The sequence below is a fragment of the Sitophilus oryzae genome, unplaced genomic scaffold (assembly GCF_002938485.1).
Source record: "Sitophilus oryzae breed Bouriz unplaced genomic scaffold, Soryzae_2.0 scaffold_1297_pilon_pilon, whole genome shotgun sequence".
NCBI classification, from domain to species: Eukaryota; Metazoa; Arthropoda; class Insecta; order Coleoptera; family Curculionidae; genus Sitophilus; species Sitophilus oryzae.
This window is the reverse complement of record NW_022145945.1, coordinates 7,986,100-8,003,156: the sequence shown is the minus strand read 5'-3', so window position 1 is coordinate 8,003,156 and position 17,057 is coordinate 7,986,100. Positions and strand designations below refer to the sequence as shown.

The 17,057-nt window shown below is 32.8% G+C and overlaps 1 protein-coding gene across 4 annotated transcripts in view; it reads left to right on the top strand.

The window, feature by feature from the left end:
* LOC115874683 (signal-induced proliferation-associated 1-like protein 1) overlaps window positions 1–17,057 on the top strand; it is a 119,192-nt gene that overhangs the window by 89,801 nt on the left and 12,334 nt on the right. For 3 of the 4 annotated variants that reach the window (XM_030889903.1, XM_030889905.1, XM_030889906.1), the window contains 8 exons: window positions 2,674–2,794; window positions 9,002–9,230; window positions 10,244–10,400; window positions 10,455–10,609; window positions 12,638–12,850; window positions 12,907–13,042; window positions 16,456–16,599; window positions 16,653–16,896. In XM_030889903.1, coding sequence (XP_030745763.1) covers window positions 2,674–2,794; window positions 9,002–9,230; window positions 10,244–10,400; window positions 10,455–10,609; window positions 12,638–12,850; window positions 12,907–13,042; window positions 16,456–16,599; window positions 16,653–16,896 — 1,399 coding nt within the window. The remainder of the gene's footprint in view (window positions 1–2,673; window positions 2,795–9,001; window positions 9,231–10,243; window positions 10,401–10,454; window positions 10,610–12,637; window positions 12,851–12,906; window positions 13,043–16,455; window positions 16,600–16,652; window positions 16,897–17,057) is intronic. The other variant, XM_030889904.1, reaches the window with a different exon arrangement.

Below are 17,057 nucleotides of genomic sequence, written 5' to 3'. Positions count from 1 at the left end.
GTAATAACGAGTTTGTAAGTAATCGTCACAGTTTCATGTAATTGCTTAATAACTCTCATTAAACCAATATCTGCAACACCTTTGTTGGGGGTTTATTTTTTGTTGAAAAAATCATGGGTATTTCGCTACTGAAACAAAATAAAAACTAGAAAATTCTTGTTATTTTTTGTAGGATGCCACTGCGTTAAATCCAAATGGATATTACCTTATCAGTGTTTTTTAACTCGTCAATAAATTTGCCTATCCAAAAAAAAATGCTTAACGTTTCAGAGGGTTATCTGCCTTTTATTTTCGGAAACATATAGGCTTGGTGGACTCTCCCCCGGTGCTGCCACCATCGGAGAATACTGTAAACAGCAGACTAAATAAATAGACGGATTTAAATAGCAAATACACGAAAAATTTTTTATATAATTATTCTAAAAATGTTAGGAAGTATAATCTGTGGAAATTCCAAAAAAAATAAAAGTAAATTTTTGATATATTCAGAAGGTCTGACTTGGTATTATAATTTATTATACAAGCTAAGAAAACCTTTTAGATGAGTTCAGCTACGGTAGCGAGCATAATTTTACCTACCGGTTTTGCTAGTGGGACTGGGGTTATTTGGGCTATAACGAAATTTTTCAAAGGTACAAAATTACAATTTTAGAAGACATTCATAAAAAAAATGAATTAAAAAGAAGTATACTATTGATATTGATTAAATTATATTTTATCTTCATAGTATATGCCTATTTAATTATTTGATTATGCAATGGGCATGTTGTTTACTCACTTGTTTCGTCGAACTGCTTGAATCCCTTTTTGCTTTTGATCAAATCGGCGTGAGAAGTGATGAAGCTATAAAATGCTGTTTCGGGAGATTTGAATATCCGGGAGAGTTGAGTTATTAAATGGTATTGCACCCAACAACCATGTAATTACGCCCTCCTTTACATGTTAGCATTTTTACGGCAATTTTATTAACATTTAAATTTTCACAACACAACGCGACGCGACGCCTAGTTCGAGTTTCTTTTCACGTAATATTTACCACCCGAAATCTTTTTCACACAACATCACACAAACCTTGTACCTGCGTGTTTTATAGTTTCAATACCTACTTTACTTACTTTTACTTTTTCGTATTCGGATTAGAGTTTGTTAGCCCAGTAATGGGCTACGTCCAATGCTTCCCGTTTAGCCAGCCATAGGTCGTCGAGGGTACATCTGTGAGGCCAGGCAGGATATTGAAGATGTTCCATGTCCTGAAAGGCGCCGCAGCAGTCGCATTTGTCGTCATTTCTGTCTACAAACCAAACCAACTAAACCTCATGTCAACAGATTGGATTTTACTGGGGTCACCCCAGTTCTGATACGGTTGTGCATTCTCTAGGTTTTCCAGTCGCTAGAAACACCATTTCAATAACAGCACTAGTAAAAACTATTATACTATATACAAAGCCACAATTTTAACATTATTTCAATGCGATCAACATGAAATGTAACCGGGATTGTGTGAATACAGAGCCGGAAAGTTCTGATATTTGCCTTAGCGGGCTCTGCAGTCGAAATTTTTAAAATCAACTGAAATGCACCAAGCTTATAATAAAGAACTATTTCAAATGTATAAATGTATGTCTACCAGAACACTTTAGTTTTTTTGTTACACATGTTCTGTTAAACTCGACGACGCACGTTCTGATAAACTATCGTTATATGCATAATTATGGAATAAAAATCTATGGAATTTATGAGAAAAAATATTCCCGGAAGGCAGGATTTTTAGCTCAATTTTAAAAGGTGTCGGTGAACATTCAATGTTTTCCATTTAAATAACACGTAAAAAAATCTTTTTCCATTAAAAGTATCTATCTATCTGAGAGTAATTTTTTCCAGTTCAATAATTCGTATATTTGAAAGCTTTGAAAAGTGAAAAAAATGTAGATTACTCTCAGATAATTACTCTTGGATAGATTTTTTAGTAAATTTCATGCTGTGTTTTCCGCGATGTGAAACCTTTTATCCTAAACCGTTTCATAGTTATGGTACGTTTAATGGAAAAATATTTTTTTACGTGTTGTTTAAATGGAAAACTTTGAATGTTCACCGACACCTTTTAAATTGAGCCAAAAATCCTGCCTTCCGGGGATATTTTTTTCTCAGTTATTAGGTTTATTTTAACCCATTCTATAGAATAGTTTTTTTGGCTCACCTTACTGGACAGTAACCTTCCATAAACTAGGATACCAACCTATATACTCAGTTATTAGGTTAGGATACTCAGTTATTAGGTTCCAAAACAAACCATTCTATAGGATAGTTTTTTTGGCTCACCTTACTGGACAGTAACCTTCCATAAACTAGCAGTATTCGTAAAAATTATTCAAAATGAACAATTGGCTTTGTTTTAAGTTTTTTAAAAAGTTTCGAATATTTTCTGTAAAATAAGATGAGGAAACCCCATTCATCGTTTTTAAAATTTATATGGAATTTCCTATTCGACGATGCGACACACTGTATATAGTTTGAAAATTATGAAATTTATATGTAATAAATTACGATCAAATTAATTATAAGCAACGGACTGGTAATCAATCGAGTTCGGTCAAGAACCGGATCGGTGGGTGCCTGAAGCGTCCCCATTTCCTGCCGTTTGCTACTCCATTTTGACGATCGTTTCCGTTGCAGAGCACCAGAATTGGTTCGGAACGGACGAGCAGCTCGGACCGGTCGCCATCTCCATCAGGCGCGAAAAAGTCATCCATCCCGACAACCAACTCACCACCACACTTACGCAGTACCAGTACAGGTGAGTACCGATAAATTTACGCTCTCAGTTTTCTGTACGATCGATCCGTACTGAGACATCCGGTATCGTGTATATCAGATCAAAGACATCTAAATGGGTAGACAGAACATTAATAAAACTCAATTTTTTAGAATTATACATGGTTTGACACTTTTATGAGAGTTAAAAAGAGATAGGTACATAAATATGACAACACGGTTGAGTTTCGTCTATCTTTCTGTCTATCTTTCATTTGGCTCTATCAGTGGCGTGATGTTTTTTTTTATCAAAAATTGATGAATTTTATCAAAAATTGATTGGGATTGCGTCAGGCCAATAATTTTCCATTATAACTAGTTTTACCTTTAGAGGTCTAACTGAAGGTAACTCTAATTTCACAATGGAAAGCGCCAACAAATAAGAAAATATACGTATTTTTGTAATAATCTACTTATAACTAAAAGTATCTAAATTCGCTACTGTAAGCATGGCTAAAGTTAAAAAAACGTAATGACACTTACCGTCGAAATATCAATACCGGGTTAGAATAGTCCGCCTTTTTACAAACTATGCACTGGCGAACCATTGTAGATAGTTAAAAACTACTTTAAATAGTTTTCTTTGCAATAAACACGAAGTTGTTCAAAAGCTGCAAAAACTTTCAACTACCGCAGAAAACTCACAACCGCGCGCTGTCAAATATAAGTTGAATGAAAACAAATTAAAACGTCAAATGTTAGCGTAATTCCTACAGATTTCGATAATTTCGTAGTAAACATGAATCCACAGCGATGCCCCTGGTTGTCATTGTAATTTTCCTAATATAATTTAATTAGCAAACTAAAAATAATTTCAAAGGTATAATCCTGGCACAATCTATGTATATTAATTAAAGTTATATACCTATACACATATTTAGTTTAACGTTTCTATAAGTACCCAAAAAACATTAATAACAATAATAACAATTTTTTTAACTCGAACCGTATTCTATCACATACCGCGTAAATCTGTCATCATCGATTTTTGCGGAACACGGTTCGTGATCGCGATAAAATGTAAACTGTTTCGTGGACGTGCTCTTGCCTGGTTTAGATCATATCTTGGGGGTAGATATCAGTGTGTCATGTGCTCTGGAAAAAAATCCTCGCCGTTAAATGTCTGTTGCGGTGTTCCACAGGGCTCTGTTTTGGAGCCTATTTTATTCTTATTGTACATTAACGATTTGACAGAACTGCAAATCTCTGGACATTTCACACTCTTTGCAGATGACACTTCAATATTATGGCAGGCCAAGGACATTGATCATCTTAAGGGAATCATAAGCAAGGACTTATCCTTCATTAAAGAGTGGTTTAACTCAAATCACCTTAAATTTATCCAAGACACATGTTGTTGGGCTTAGGTGTGACATCGCAAATCTCCACTTCGAGGGTGGTTTGCTTACAGGAATTCCTGCGACTAGATTCCTAGGAATTATTATTGATGGAAATCAGCGATTTGAATATCATATTCTGGCCTTAAGTGGCAAGTTGTCTTCTGGATGCTTTGCTGTTAGGGGAATTAGGGAAGAGAGAGAACTGGGTTCACAAGTGGCAAGGACGGTCTATTTTAGTTTGTTTGAGTCTCATCTCCGGTATGGAATACCATTCTGGGGTGTGGCTAATCAGGGTCTACTAAACATTCTGTTTATTTTACAAAAAAAGGCCGTACGGTTTATTGTAAATGTACCACATAACTAATCCTGTAGACAACACTTCAGAGCTCAAAAGATTCTTACTCTACCATCTCTTTTTATTCTGGAAACAGCATCCCTTATTTTTAAAAATCGTAACAGACTACAGGGTCCTATACCCAATATTGTTACTCGCCAAACCCTGAATCTGCCCTTGCCACTTCCAAATAGCACCTTGGTCAAGAGATCTATAATATATGAGGGCCGAAAGGTCTTTAATCATCTGCCGGTTGCTTTAAGATTGGTTAATTCCATAAAAACTTTCCGGAGGCTACTGAAAAGGGAACTTTTAAGTAGGGCATTTTACAGCGTTGACGAATTCTACCCTTGATATTAGTATTTAGAATTTAGAAATATTTTATTTTATCTTTATTCTATGTATTGTATATGTTATTTTACTTAGTTGTTACCTATTTCCTGAATTTTGTTTGTTTGTTTAAATGGTTGTATTTTGTTCAATCTTATATCTACACAATTTTTTTACTTTTTGTTTTTATATTTACATGCGTTTGTTTGCTTTTGATGGAACTGTTTTTATATGTTAAAAGTGCTGGCTATAGATATTTTAGGTTTAGATTTAGGAATATGCTTTGTTAATAAAAATTTATATATTTTTTTAACATTAAACTACTTTTGAATTGAATTGAATTGAATTGTTTTGTCTCCCTTTATTTAGATGCCTTTGTATCAGATATACCGAACGTTTCAGTACTACAGTTAGGGCATTCAATCTCGGACGAAATATCCAATCCCGGGATTTAGAAAAAAAAAACGAGTTACTTTCATGTTTTTCCTTACTAATTAAGTGAAAAATCATATTTCATTGAAAACCCTTTATCTGTATACAGGGTGAATTTTCTACGATGTTCTCTATGGGTACCTCGGAAAGTACTGGAGCTAGAGAGTCGGTTAAATGGGGAAAAAATTGCAGATTTGTGGGGACAAGCTCATACGCCTTTCGGATTTTCGAAAAGGTTTATGGCGTACTAGATATTAAGAAAAGAAAAAAACAATTTGGCTATTTTAAAAATGCTCTAATTCCATTATAATCTATTTTAGACAAAAAGTTTTCAGATAAATGTGGTAGATAATCACATCCTTAATGAAGATTGTATTCTCCGTTTTTTACGGTTTCCTCTAAGTAATTTTTTCTAAAGCCTGTCATATTTGACATACGACACAAACATATGTTTTTTTTTAAATGGAAATAAACCATAGTTGGCCATCATGTCAAGCCTATTAACAAGAAATATTAAAAAAGAATAGAACGTTTGCAGAACCACTAATCTATTTTCAAAAAAAATATTTTTCTTCAGTTTTTATCTATAAAATATTTAAAAATAATTTTTACTCAATATAAAATAAATTACAACTTTTTTAACGCAAACTAGCAGTAGATAAGTGCCATTAAAAAACTAAGAAGAGTAACCAAGTAACGACGTATAGTGCTTGACCTCGCCAAAAGTATCATCAATTGTTATTCCCCAGCCGTTTTTGACGCCTTTTTTTGATCATGGTATTATTTATATTGGCTAATAAAAACAGATTTAAAGCTAGAAGTTCTATTTTTAGGAATGTTACGATTTAATTACTAAAGTTTAATATTTTTCTGGTAAAGTCTGCAATTTAAATAAACGTAGCTGAATATATAGTTCATATCAAATAAACTTTTATCACGCGATTAAGCTTGACTGGCACAGCGTTGCCCACTTTTACATATTTTCTTTTAATCAAAATGTTTTAAGAAACAAAAATAAGTGAAAAAGGGCGTCCATTGATCCCAAAGATACCTGGTTTTATAAATACAAAAGTCAAAGCTATAAGTCTCGGTCGAGACTTAGAGTCTTATTGCTTTGGCTTTTGTATAAAAATAAATTAATTATAAATATATAAACAGTTATTTACATCAACAAAACTCACCTCCTTAAGAGCACTTAAGGGACATGAAGGGCCATTACTACCGCTTTCCCGTTCAAAATATTCTAATAAAGTTGCGATCAGTTTTTTATGGCTATTAAGCTATCTTGTACACTTTGCACTAAAAGAGGTTTTAAAAAGAACAGTGGTCGACTGCAAAGTCTGTTAGTAAAAATTGTTATGCTTGAAAGTATCACAACATAATTCATTTAAACCGAAAACTCGTATTACAAAACTAAAGTGTGAAAACGAATGACAATGTCAGGAAATAAATAAATAAATGTTGCAACTTGACATTTTTACAGCAGAGCTATCACCTGAATTTCCAGCGGGAAATTTGAATTTCAATTATTAGTCAGCTTGGCGCCGAATATGTCTATGGTTGGCAACAATGAATTTAAAAATCGCGCCCTCGATTACGTAACTAAAAGTTTAATTGGTATCAAATATTTGTACATATATATGCAACACTAATAATATATCAAAAATTGTAAATTTATCATATACATATGTATTTTGTTATATGCAGAAACAGAAAAATATTAGTTTCAGTACACAATATTTTTATAAAGAACTATTAATACCCCAGCAGGTGCAAAAATAATAAAGCGGATTATAAAATAAGCAACTGTATAAGCCATAATAAATAAGCAATTGAGAAAAATTTGCGTCATGAATGTTGATTTCTGCCAACGGATGTAAATGTTTCGTTGATTTGTCAACAATGAATTTTTTGAAAAGTTGCCCAACTCCCACAGAATTTTATTTATTACTCATCCTGGCGATGTCGGTTTTGGGTAACCGATCTTTCTGCTTCATTTGCCCGACAGTCGATTCACTTTTTCAGCCCATCTTGAAAAGGGACAGGAAGCGAAAACGACTTTTTATTTGTCTACATATTTCGGCTGAAATACTGTGTGATTGAATGGATACCACGTTCAGCTCCAAAATGCATTATACAGGGTGATACACGGCCACGGCACGTTAGATCTAATTTGGATTTTTGCATAAAAGCACCTGCTCCATCTGTCTAAATTATTTTCAGCATTACAATGTTGCCGCTTCATGCTAAAAGTGGTAGCATCTTTGTTATTTCAAATGGAACACCCAGTGTAGTGTTGTATACTTTTCGAAACTACTTCCATATTTCAAAATGTTTCTATTATACTAACCTATACCAATCTCTAATAAGTTTTCGACATAAAAAATAAAACATGTGTAAGGTTGACAAACACATGATCTTGAATAAGCCAAGTGAGCTTGTTAAATCCAAGAATAGTAAACTAGTTAACTGTTCTTGGGTTAAATCATAAATTCGGCATATTGAAGTTAAAATTTGCTTTATAGGTTAAGGAAAGTCGACTTATCCGATCTGGCTCAATCAACTGATATGATAACAAACAGGGAGGTCAAAAAAAAATATTTCCGTTTGTTATAAAATCGTTCAAATTATTGTTATTTTATATTGAAGCCTATGTATATTATTTAAAATATCGAAACCTAAATAAAATTGCTTTTCATCATATTCCTACACCTACAGCTTCTGATTTCTCCAGTAAAGTTATTTAAAAGATAATAATAACAGGTATTATAATTGTTTCGATTAAAATCGTTATCATGACAAATATTCAAACTTTATAAGTCTCAATTAAGCTTCATTTAGAACCTCGAAATCAATGGAATAAATTAGTATAATTAGCCGTAGAAGTTTGTTCACCTAATTTTAATTTAAGCATTCAGAACATCATAATTAGTGGTAGTAATTTTCAATTAGTGGAAAAAGTTAACAAACTTTTGACTTTTCCACTAATTATTTAAAGCTTCTAATGAAGCTTAAAGCTTCATTCAAAACCCCTCCCAATTAGTGGATTAAATTAGTGGTTTCAATTACACTTTATACTTTTTAGTTTACGATCATTCACAATGTCTAAAAAACACAATTAAAATTAATAAAATATCCTATAATAGCAACAGCTTGCGGTAGTCTGTTGTATTCATAGAGAAAGCATAATATTTAGCTTATAAAACAATAAACTTTTGATTTCTAACCAAATTTTTTCTTGACGAGTGATAATCAAAGGCCAAAATGACATTCCTAGCAAATTTTGAAGTATAGTTAGTGGAAAAGTCATAAGTTTGTTAACTTTTTCCACTAATTGAAAATTACTACCACTAATTATGACGTTTTGAATGCTTACATTAAAATTAGGTGAACAAACTCCTACGGCTAATTGAAACTACTAATTTATTCTACTGATTTCGAGGTTCTGAATGAAACTTTAGAGTTAAAAATTATGGGGATATGAAAGTAGTTTCCAAAAACGTAATAATATACTGGGTGTTCAAAATAAGAAAGATGCTACTACTCTTCAAATAATGCGGCAATTGTAATGCTGAAAATATGGAGCAGGCGCTTTATATAAAAATCGAAATTTTTACAAAAATTGTTATCACTCCATAGGGTCCATAGGTCTAACGTGCCATGGGTAGCCGTGAATCACCCTATATTTTTACTAATAAATAGGTATTAAAAGCTTGTTTATTATAATCATTTATCTACAATTTTATTACAACAGGATATTGATTCGAACTTCCGAACTGCAAACGTTGCGCGGTGCTGTATTAGAAGATGCGGTCCCCAACATTAAGGCCTCCAATAACCCCAAAACCCTCAATACCAAAGAAGTTCTCGAATACGTCGCCCCCGAAATCCAGCTCACTTGTCTCAGGCTGGGCCTACAGAACCCAAACACCGTCGAACAGTTGCTTAAATTGGACGAACAAGGCCTTACGAATAATTATAAGGTTAGTTACTCTAAGGAGAATAATAGTATTTCGTTTTATTAGGAGCAAAAATTACACTTTTTGTGGCGAGGCTGTACGTTTGACATTGCAGGCGATGCACAAAAAGTCATTTTTACTCCGGATAGAACATTTTTTTTTCAAAAGTCAAATCTCAAATGAAAAGTTATATTGGAAAGCCCGTTAAAATTTTAGGTCGTGAAATTGTTTTGGGTCGCGACCGTTGTACGCGATCTGGCGCTGCTATAGCGGTTGCTAAGAACAACCGCAAACAAAAATAGAAATAATTTTCTCTTGTCAATGTCAGAATCTTCAAAAATTATAAAATCTTTCAAAATCTAAACCGCTCTCATTGAAAAAATTCCAAAAAGTGTTTAAAGCGTCCATTTTCAAAGTAATTATTGCTATCTTGTGAGTTTAATTTAAGTTTTATTTACTCAAACCCGTGATAATTGTGAAAACGTAGTATTACAAACTTAAAAAGCTGCTGTGAACTGTGAACTGCAAAAACCATCGTGGATCGTGACATAATGTCGGTTTCCAATGTTTCATAGGTATGTCATACATGTCCTTATATAAAATAAAGTTTCTTATATGCAACACACTGTATTTTATTTATAAAATTAAAAGAAAATAATAATAAATTTGAATAAATAATATTTGACGATATAATTCCGGAAAAAGCCGAACTGCTCCGAAATTGTCAAAAGCTTTGGGTCGCGACCGTGTTGCAAGAATAGTGCCAAACAGTATTTACATTGTTCTTATGGGCACTTTCCAATCTAAACCTATTTATTTTTTATTATATGTAATAATGACAACATGACTTCAAATCATACATCTTATCCAATTCCAGCTGTTATCTTTGTATATTTTATAGTAGAGTTCACATGTTACCTGTAAATATCTATAAATTGATAGGAGCATGATATTACAGCTGATATTAAAATAAGATGTGACTTCGTGATACAACAAGTAAAAAGTTCTTGTTCATTAATCAACAATTCTTGTTTTAGGTTGGAATAATGTACTGTAAAGCTGGACAAAGTACCGAAGAAGAAATGTATAACAACGAAGAAGCAGGACCGGCATTTACCGAATTTTTAGAGACCATTGGCAAAAAAGTACGCTTACAAAACTTCGACAAATATAAGGCAGGATTGGACAATAAAAGTATGTATTTTTCGAAAATAATTTCGGCAATATATCTTTGATTTATATTTGTAGCTGATTCGACGGGATTGTACTCGGTGTATGCTCAGTACCAAGACTGCGAGATCATGTTTCATGTCAGTACGATGTTGCCGTTCACGCCGAACAATCGGCAACAACTGTTACGCAAGAGGCACATTGGAAATGACATTGTTACCATAGTATTTCAGGTAAAAAATCTAGTATACTACACAATTCAATCAATGGTGGACAATAATATTATTTCTAAATAACAATTGGATATGTTACTATTGCAAAATAAACTATTCGTTCACCACAATACACCAAAACACTTTACGTTTATCACTGGGCTGGATCATCAACAGATTATTAAAACTCTAAAAAATGAGTATTAACCATCTGCTAATATGGTTAGCGTTCAGTGATAAAAAAAATTGTGTGTACTACGTGCGTATATTTGAAGTGAATCTTCTTACTAACAACTATTAAATAGAACGATTTGAGGGCATGTTTGAAAAAGTAATAAATTACAAATTAATAAATAATTCACTTTCAAAAAATTTGTATTAAACTGACCGTCTCGTCTGTCCGTTTGAGGACTCCATTCGGGTGCCTCTATCCACATGCAGAGTTTGGTTCTAATCGACCCATAATTAAGAAAAATTCCGATGATTTCGTCCATTTAGAGGCATCGGTTCGAAACCTCGAGGACGTAATCTTGTAGCCCGTCTCCAATTATGCCGAAATCGACCCACATTTTTCTTCATTATCAAATCCTTAGTCCCACCCTGATGAAGATGTAAACGAAACGTCACGCGTCGTCTTAAACTTTGCAGGTTGGAATCGTATACACTGTCGCTCAGATAGTCTAACCACCAAATTTGGTCGCGATCATCAACTTTTGACGTTTCTTACGTCAAAACTAAGTCACAGTGACGCGTGTCGTACACGGTCAAGTTGGCCTTGGTCCTATCCATAGGCTCAATCTGTCGACGTCACGAAATTTCATTTAAATCGGACGATTTTTTTCTAAGCCATAAGCTGTCCTTACCATTTTTCCTCTCGCCTGTCGCGTCGCATGTCGTCTTGCGGGTTGTGTCACGGCCTTGAATGTTTACTCCCTTCGCGCCTAAAAAAGTATTACTTCAATAAGTGTTTTGATGTATTGTGCTGAACTACTGAATTATTTTGCTGTTGTAAAAACAAAGGTTACAACCCAACTACTGTTATTAAACTTTAGAAATTATTAAATTTAAATATTAATAGGCAACGATTGTTGTTTAATAAACATTTTTAAGGAATATAAATGTACACCTCCCACTATTTATAACTTACAGCCATTTATGATCATTGTAGACAAGTGTTTCTACCTACAGTTCTCTAATAATAATAATAAACAATAACAACAGTATAAAGCTAGAATTGGTATGTCCGTATAAAGGTTGATTCTCACTATACCTTCCATATCAGCACCATTCCATTTCCGTTCCGTTTACATACAATATTATATCATGTAAATGAATAGGACAATGCACACTATCCGTTCCGTTTCCCTTCCGTTCCATATCCTTTCCTTCCATACGACTGAAGCCTATCGGAAACAGTGTTGTCAAGTTCTTACATTTGTATGTATAGCATGCTTTTATTTTAACTGTGAACATAGGGCTTAACACAGTGCAATGCTATTTTGCTAAGTATGTTTATTTTTAAAGTGGAACACTCAATGCATTGGATTTGAGTGAATAGTATGCAACTAATACTCACACAACAAATAATATTTTTTGTTTTAAAATATTTTTTTAGCTAAAAATGGATCTTTAAAAAATTACCAAAAATCCTAGATTACGATGAAAAAAAAATATTTTAAATTTTATTTCATGTCTATTAATTTTTTGGCTGAAAAACAGTATGGCCTGTCGGTATTTCATCAATGGATGATAAAAGGTTGGTTATGGATTGACAACAGGGGAGTGATTTACAAATTACAATGATTGACGCCTATGTTCACAGTTAAAATAAAAGCACTTTATATCATAACACTTACAACATCAAATACATTTACTGGACATCATTAACTGGACATTAACTGTACATTAACTATACATCATTGTAACTGTTCAACATTAATTATTACAACATAATAACTGTTGTATCATTCGCAGTTACACAGTAGAAAATACACTAAATAATAGATTCGTAAATTATTCTTCTAGAGTTTTTTTGATCTTACCTTACAGGAACCTGGTGCACTACCATTTACACCCAAGGGAATTCGTTCGCAATTCCAGCACGTGTTTATTGTCGTAAATGCTCTTAACCCTTGTACCGAGAACACCCACTACAAGGTGGCTGTTTCCAGATCAAAGGATGTAGAAGTATTTGGCCCTCCCATCAAAGAAGGTGCGATCTTTCCAAAAGGCAAACCTTTTGCTGAATTTTTGCTAGCTAAGGTATTTAGTTGTTAAGATCATATTATATTTGTATTTACTGAATTATAATATTTCAGGTGGTAAATGCGGAGAATGCCGCTCATAGGTCAGAGAAGTTTGTTACAATGGCTACTAGGACTAGACAGGAATATTTAAAAGATCTCGTGAATCAGTATTCATCAAGCACTCCTCTGGATACTGGTCAAAAATTTTGTAAGTGCCTTCTCTAAACTGTTTCTAAACATTTTCTAACACACTTATTCTTCACTATTCGTCAACATTTCAAATTAGGGCAATAAAGCTACCAGACTTTTTTTTATCGCGAACTATTAAAAAATCTAATTTATTTTAAACATTAGTTAAATTTTCTGCTACATTATTACTTTTTTTAAATACATTTTACTGTCTATCTACTGGATCTGTGTCTACGAAAGGAATTTCAAGAATGCAGACACATGGTAGACACTATACAATATTGGAGTATGATTAATTTACTACAAAAAATATTTAAATAAACAACAATATCTTTTATAGATCGCTACTTGACAAGTATGTCACCGTAAAATACTTGCAATTTTGTCGAACTTTTATTGACGGGATGCTTTGCCTAATTTTTTAACGAGAATGGTAGTAGACCGACCTTAGAGAACAGTGCAGTCGTTATCGGTAAAATAGTAGCGTGATTTTTTTCCTTAATTTTCTTTTCTGATTTTTTCTGAAGTTTACGAAGTAAGGACAAGGACCCATATTTTTGTCTTTCTTGGACCAATTTTTTTATTATTTGACTTAGATCAACGTATTTTTATAACATTTTTTCACAATTTCCAGTATATATAGTCTATAAAATGAATAACTTTGAATTTTGACCGTTATTTTTTACCAACAGGGCAAATATAAAATCCCTCTATCAAAAAAGTTACTGATATTCTTTAAATTGAGTGCCTGAACGAATCAGACAGGTAACTCTTTTTACTTTCGTGAAATAGAAAAGGAAAATAATAAAACAAGTGACAGCTCCTCTTCTTGCAGAAATCAACACAATTGTAGAAAAGGCAAATACCAGTTTTTGACATTTCTAACATCAGACGTTAAAATTCTAATAGAATGCTGGAGCGAGGATTTATGACGTCATTGCCAGGATGATGATTGAATAATATACAGAATACATGGAAAATATTACCTCGTATTTTGTTTATATTTTAAAAATGATACAGTACATGAAATATACATAATATCCAGTTAATTAATACAATATATATACCTATTTATAGTAATAAATACTTTGGCAAATTAGCCATGAACCATACAAATGCAGCAAATGTTTTACAATATACCTACAAATAATGAATAGGTACATAAGATAATGGGTAAAATGTAAAATATATTTTAAATTTTGGGGTTTGAAAATCGATATAATTTAACAAAAAAACATTCAATATCTACTAATAGTGATGTATTATTATTTGTATTCACAAAATGTATATGCATATTTTGCAAGTATCAATGTTCGAAATATTATATTTGCAAATAATACAATATCATAGAAAAAAGGCGGCAGCGATGGCTATAATAAAGATCGCAGTCATTTTATATGTAAAATTATTCTAAAATTTTTGATTTTCTTGGGATTTAGGTTCGGGAAAAACGCTGATTAAGTTTTCATTTGTTTTTTCATTATTTTTTTTGGGTTAAAAAAACGTGGTTTAAAAAAAAACATCATAGCCTTTATCAGTGTTGTCATATGAATAAAAATAATGTCGAATATAATCCAAAAAATTACATATAAAATATTCACACCACACACCATAATGTTTACTGCAATTAATAAACTAATATAAACTTGTCAAAAGATGCCCACGTATTTTTTTAAATTATTATTCTTAACACTAAAACTATCTACATTAACTGTGGAGTACGATTTCAGTCATAGTTAGTAGACATTGAATGTTGTTTGTTAAATTAGATCGATTTTCAAACTCCAAAATTTAAAATATATTTTACATTTTACCCATTATCTTATGTACCTATTCATTATTTGTATATTGTAAAACATTTGCTGCATTTGTATGGTTCATAGTTTATTTGCGAAAGTATTTATTACTATAAATATGTATATATATTGTATTTATTAACTGTATATTATGTATATCTCATGTAAACTATATAATTTTTAAAATACAAACCATAAATACGAGGAATATGTTTTCCATGTATTCTACAACATATTTATTAATCCGTAGTATCTAACTAGTATGACGTCATAAATCTCGCTCTGAGGCTGTTCTATTAGAGACGGCATTGCGTCAGCATGGCCGCAAGTTGCTAACCTAATAAAATTAACACTAGAAAAGCCCGCGGGAACTGTCAAATTCAAAGTTATTCGTTTCACAGACTATACAAACCCAATAATGCCATTTTTTTCCTCTCAATCCTGGATCTTTTACCGAAAATCTGCCGAGATTTTATACGAGTATAAAATATCTAACCCGCGCACAGTGGTTCCCCTTAATTAGCTGCGCGGTCATAACTGTTAGATATCTAGATATAGCTTGATTTGAAAGGAAAAGCAGTTAAAAGTCTTAAACAGTAACAAGCAAAAATGTAAATATACTATTTTTGTTGCTTACAGTTGAGGGTTGGAACCTTTGGTGTTACACAGCAAAATAAAAACACTAAATCACCACAATACACCAAAACACTTTTACTTTTACACTGGACGCGCGTTTCGCTAACCATGTTAGCATCATCAGCAGATGATTATAAACTGATTTTTGTTGCCTTCAAATAAATTGCTATAAACTAATATTACTTAGGTTTAATTAAGTGCAAAAAAGAAAAAAAAGCTTACCTTCTTTTCGAACGTCCATTACAGAAAAGGCAAGAGCTTTTATCAATTTTAATAAAATAAGTAATTAATTGGCGTTATCTGAAGACTGTTTATGTCAGTTTGATACCAGTAGCAAAAATGTGACATTTCTAATAAAAAAAAGCGCTACACTAGGCTTATTTGATTTTGTTATTTATTATGTATCGTTTACAGGGGAATATAAGAAAAGTATTAGCAACAGTTTCATGCAAACATTTTGAAATTAATATTTCTAAGTAATGACCTATCTGGGAACCACTGTGCCGCGGTCCAACCCCTTCAAAATTTGAGAGAATTTGCAACTAACTGACCGATTTGTCCCTTCACATATCAATTCCGTTCAGAAAATAAGGGATTGATGATATTTACGTTAGTGGGCAATAAAAGATCTATCCTCTCATAGACCAGATCGGCGGGATTAGAATGACAGATCGAGCAGCGTTACAGATCGATTAAAAATACCTTTTGTGTGTGCCTATTACTTTATACTGTTTTTAAACTACTTGTGTGCCCACCTATTAATTTGAATTAAGTTCAGGATTCTTGTTTCGCCATGTTATCCAATTTTTTATTTAAAACCACCAATTTTGACTGTTTTGATGGATAGCAGATTTCCACTACATTGGGAAGTTATACAAGAAGAACTATACTAACTTGAGCTTGGATCTTTGTTTTAAGAAAAAGTAAATTTTGAACGTTGTTCTTTTGTTACCCTCCTAACATTTCTGCCATTGTTACGGTATAGCGATGTACAATTCAGCTTGGCTTTCAGCAATATTCAGCAGCAAGAAGAAGGACAAGAACCGACCTCGCTTCATTCCCGATCTGTGCCAAAGAGGTGCCATTTTGTGGCAAGTTTTGTTGGACGACAGCGGTCAAGGTCAACAAGTCGAATGTTTCTTGGGTACAACTATTTTTTTCATACATATAAACGGTCGATAAACTGATTTATTGTAGGTATATCGTCCGATACGTTCGTACTGATCGAAGAACAAACTAGACAGATAGTGTTCGTGACTCCGTGCAAGAGCATTTTAGGATGGTCACCTCAAACTAACAGTTTGAGGATTTACCATCATCAGGGCGAATGCATGACCATTCACATGAGAGATACGCACGGGGATACCGACGAGCTGGTGGAGATCATTAACAGACTTAAAGCAGTGACCAATGGATATATTGCCAAAGAAATTAAGATAAGGTAATTATAAAATTAAAGTCAGTGTCATTTTGGTTTGGAAAAAGTGACTAAATACCGTGGTAATTCCAAATTATAGTAGATATAGAATGTTCAGCCATCGTTCAACATTACGTCATATATTGTCCAACTTAATTAATTAATTGTCCTGAACATTGTAACTC